Source organism: Octodon degus, unplaced genomic scaffold (assembly GCF_000260255.1).
Source record: "Octodon degus isolate 3935 unplaced genomic scaffold, OctDeg1.0 scaffold00056, whole genome shotgun sequence".
Classification (NCBI taxonomy): domain Eukaryota; kingdom Metazoa; phylum Chordata; class Mammalia; order Rodentia; family Octodontidae; genus Octodon; species Octodon degus.
Genome location: NW_004524632.1, coordinates 5,285,834 through 5,290,238, shown reverse-complemented (window position 1 = coordinate 5,290,238; position 4,405 = coordinate 5,285,834). Strand labels below are relative to the sequence as shown.

General features: G+C 41.4%; 1 protein-coding gene across 1 annotated transcript in view; it reads left to right on the top strand.

Annotated features, from left to right (window-relative positions):
- The first annotated feature begins 147 nt into the window (after nucleotides 1-147).
- The window catches only part of Luc7l3 (LUC7 like 3 pre-mRNA splicing factor), a 17,795-nt gene continuing 13,537 nt past the window's right edge, over nucleotides 148-4,405 (top strand). The window contains exons 1-2 of the mRNA XM_023718108.1: nucleotides 148-285; nucleotides 1,690-1,794. Of these exons, the coding sequence (XP_023573876.1) occupies nucleotides 148-285; nucleotides 1,690-1,794 (243 nt within the window). The remainder of the gene's footprint in view (nucleotides 286-1,689; nucleotides 1,795-4,405) is intronic.

The window sequence follows — 4,405 nt, the reverse complement described above, 5'->3', positions numbered from 1 at the left end:
TATGTAATCCCATTACTCAGGAGGCTGAGGCAGGAGGGAGGATTGTGAGATGAGCTCAGTAGCTAGAGCCCTAGTACATGAGTTCAAGGACAAATCGAACTACATTGTGAGTCTCTGTCTTTAAAAAACCCAAACATATTATGTACAATGTGTGAGAGCCTGAGTGTTTATTTTGTGTTTGTTTATAACACATTTTATTGTTTTCAACAGGCAGCTGGCCCAACAGGCAAAAATGAGGAAAAAATTCAGGTTCTCACAGACAAAATTGATGTGCTCCTACAGCAGGTAAGACTTGTTGACATTAAAATCAGAAAATACTGAGTCAGTTAATAAGGCAAGGTTAGCAAATACACATAAAGAATACATTGAGTGAATAAAAATTAAGAAAGTATACATTCAACCTTACTTGTCATTTAGGAAAATAGAAATCAAAGTCACAATGAGATGCTTATTTAACACCCATTTGAAGGCCCAAATTTTAAAAAATATGCCACTTTTTTTTTAATTTATTTAAATGTATTTGGTACAAGGTCTCATTATGCACATTAGACTCATAGTGATCCTCCTGTTTTCAGCCTTCCTGTGCTGGTAGTGTGCGCTTCTATGCCTGGTCTCAGGGTCTCAGCACCCCCAAGGCTGGGAGCTGCGTGTGTGGTGCTGGAGATTGAACCCCGGTCCTGTGCTTGCCTGAGCAGGTGTTTAGTCCGTTGAGCTATTTTGCTGGCCCTTTTGCCAAGTATTGACAAGGATTTGGACCAGCTAAAAATATCTGGCACTGCTAGTGATGGTATGAGTAGTGCAGACATTTTGGAAAAGAGTTTGTCTTAAAAAGTTAAAAATGTACCAGAAGCCATTATTCTCCTAAGTATTTACACAAGAGATGTGAAGACATATATCTATACACAGTGACTTGGGTACCAATGCTTTTAGGATATTTGTTCAAAATGAGCCAAAGAAATGCTTAAAACTATTGGCAGTTCAAATATCCATCAGTGCATGAATAGTAATTAACTTGATGGAGGCCTAGAATGGAATACTATTTGGTAATAGGAAAGAACTGTGTGCAGTAGTGTAAATGAATTTTAAAATTTAGGCTGAGTAAAAGAGATCAGACCCAAAAGGGATACAAACAATATTCTGTTTACTTTGTGGTTTTGAGACAGGCTCTGTGTAACTCAGTCTGGCCTTGAACTCGCTGTTTAGCCCATACCTCAGATTCAAACTTTTTCTCAGCCTCCGAGTTTTGAGGTTACAGGCGTGCACCATCATGCCTGGCTTATGTTCCTCCATTTCTATAAAATTTAAAAAATCAAAAACTAATGTATAGTGATAGGCAGACCACATTGTCTTTGCATGTGTATAGGTAGAGGCTGGAGGAAGTACTAAAATGAGTAGGAAGAAATCTTTTGGAGTAGTAGGTAGGTTCGTTGTCTAGATGGAGGTGATTATTTCACGGGTGTGTGCATATGTGTGCATAGTTACCGAGTTGTGTGTCTTAAAATTTTTCATTTTGTTGCATGTCATTAAAACTTGTTTAAAAAAAATTAGAAGGGTAAATTAAACCCAGAGAGGCTTCAGGAAACAAACCCAGTCAAAAAGACAAAACACTAAATGTCAACCAAGCATAAAGTATGGGGAGAAAAGACAAGACTCAGTGTGGAATTTTGACTTTTTTTCTGTTCTTCTTAGATTGAAGAATTGGGATCTGAAGGAAAGGTAGAAGAAGCCCAGGGAATGATGAAATTAGTTGAACAACTAAAAGAAGAGAGAGAATTGCTTAGATCTACAACTTCAGTAAGTACCAACTTCTCAATACTCAGTTTGTTCCTTATGATTTACTTGTTACTCCTATTTGAGAACTTAAGAAACATTCTTTTTTTTTTTTTTTTCTTTTTTGGTGGAACCGAGGATTGAACTCATGACTTTGCACTTGGCAGGGAAGCATTATTCTACTGAGCCATCTCCCTGGCCCCTAGAAACATTTTTCTTTTCTTTTTTTTGGGGGTGGGGTGGGGTGGGGACCGGGCATTGAACTCAGACCCTTACACGTGCCAGGGAAGTGCTCCCCCCACCACCACCAGGGATTGAATTTAGGATCCTGTGCTTACCAGGCAAGCACTTACTCTACTGAGCTATCGCCCCAGCCCCCAGAAACATTTTTCTAATATGCCAAATTAAAAAATCATCAAACAAGACTGGGCTTGGTGGCACATGCCTATAATTGCGTGCTTGGGAGGCTGAAAACAGGAGGATCGCTGTAAGTCTGATGTAGACCCTGTACTAAATACAAAAAAAAAAAAATTTCCTTTTCCTCTGAACTCAGAGCAGACCTTTTAGAGACGAATGCCCAATCTGCAACCCTAAAACCCACTTGTGTATCACAGAGTACCAACACTGCAATTTAGCCTGAATATGAGATTTTAGTTTAGAAAAATACAATTATCTAATGCTTGGCTGCTGGAGTGATCTGGCTCATGTGCTGACAGTGGGCTCTGCTTGCCCATTAGGGCTGCATGCCATAGGTTCACCACCACTGACCCTGGGCCCGCACACCGAGCTGCATCCCCAGTCCCATCTCTCTATTTTTGAAGCAAGGTTTCACTACATTGCTTGGCCTGTACTATAACTTAGATTCCATGCCTAAGAGCCACATAATGTTTTAGGTTTGCAAGGCACAGGTCACTGGCAGCTACCAAGCTTTCTTGTCTTGTATCATGAAAAGAGCCCTAGACACCTGAAGATAGAGAAAGGAAAGCTCAAACTCAGTTTATCCTGCTGTGTACTCAGCGCAGATCATTTCTTTGTCTTCCTCACCCCTCCCCAACCTAGGGCCTCACACATGCCAGGCAAGCGTACTACCACTGAGCTACATCCCCAGTGCACAGGTAATTTCTTTTTATTCCAGAATGTGTGGGGATTTCACACCCAGCAAGAAAGTAATCGACTATTCAGTAGTGGTCACCATCTATTGGTCTTCCTTTTTTTTTTTTTTTTTTGGCGGAACCAGGGATTGAACTCAGGCCCTTGTGCTTGCCAGAGAAGCGCTTATTCCACTGAGCCATCTCCCCGGCCCCATCTGTTGGTCTTCTAATAAAACATAGTTCAATTCTGACACTGCCACAGTCCTCTGCTCCCCTCCCTTCATATGCCACTCATGCCCCAGGTAGTTTCATCTGAATTACAGAGCAACTGGTTTCCATTGATCCTTACCTTGGGTTCAGTTAATTGGCTTTTTTAGCTCACAGAACAGAAACATTTTATGTTTATCAGCTTATTATTTTTTTTAATCAGCTTGTTATCAAGGATACTACTGAGGATGGAGATGAAGAGACACATGAGTCCGTTGTGGGGAAGGAGTGAAGGAGGCTGTAGGCACTCAAGTGCACCACCTTCCAAGGACCTCCATGCATTCAGTTGTCTGGGAGCTCCCCAGCTCTTTTTATTTTAGGGTTTTTATAGATACTTTATTGTGTGAAAATGTTTAAAATGTGGACAAGTTGAGTGTGACGGTACATGCCTGTGATCTGAGCACTTTGGGAAGCTGAGGCAGGACAATTTCAAGTTCACATTCTTCCTGGGCAACTTAACAAGACCTTATCTTAAAAAAAAAAAAAAAAATCCCCTATTAAGTTTTATTTGTAAAACAGTGGTCTTTCACAGTAAAAGTAGAGAGCAATGAACAAGTAGTGGGTGGAGAGTGCGGGCCGTGGGCATCCTGGAGCTCGTGCTCCCCAGCAGGACATCCTGAGGTGTCCCAGCACCTACGGTGGGACATGCTCCTCTTCTCTTACAGGTTTCAGGCAGCTCAGATGGGAGACTGAGTGGGATGACTGGTCCTAATTTTTGCTTTCAAAGCATTTTTCTTGATCTTGCACTCTGGTTCCATAAATTCCAGATTGTTCAGTGGATTTATAATAAACTTCTAAGATGGGTCAGGAAGATGGCTTAGTAGAGTAAGTGCCTGCCAAGCACAAGGGCCTGAATTCAATCCCTGGTTCCACAAAAAAAAAAAACCCAAAAAACTTCTAAGATGAGAGGAAATCTCTATTCATTGCGTGAAGTCTGGAGCATACAACTTCAAAATCTTGTTTTGTTTTGTGTTTTTAGTGAAACCGGGGATTGAACTCAGGCCCTTGCCCTTGCCAGGGAAGTGCTTATTCCACTGAGCCATCTTGCTGGCCCCCAAAATCTTTTTTTGAAGGGACTAAAATGTAGCTCAGTGGTAGAATGTTGCTGAACTTCATCCCCAGTAATCACACCCAGAAAACAAAGGGAACACGAACAATATGACTGGACAGAAAATATGATTTAAGGCGAGAATATAGAATATAGGGGCTAGGGAGATGGCTCAGTGGAATAAGCACTTCCCTGACAAGCGCAAGAATCTGAGTTCAATCCCGGGTTC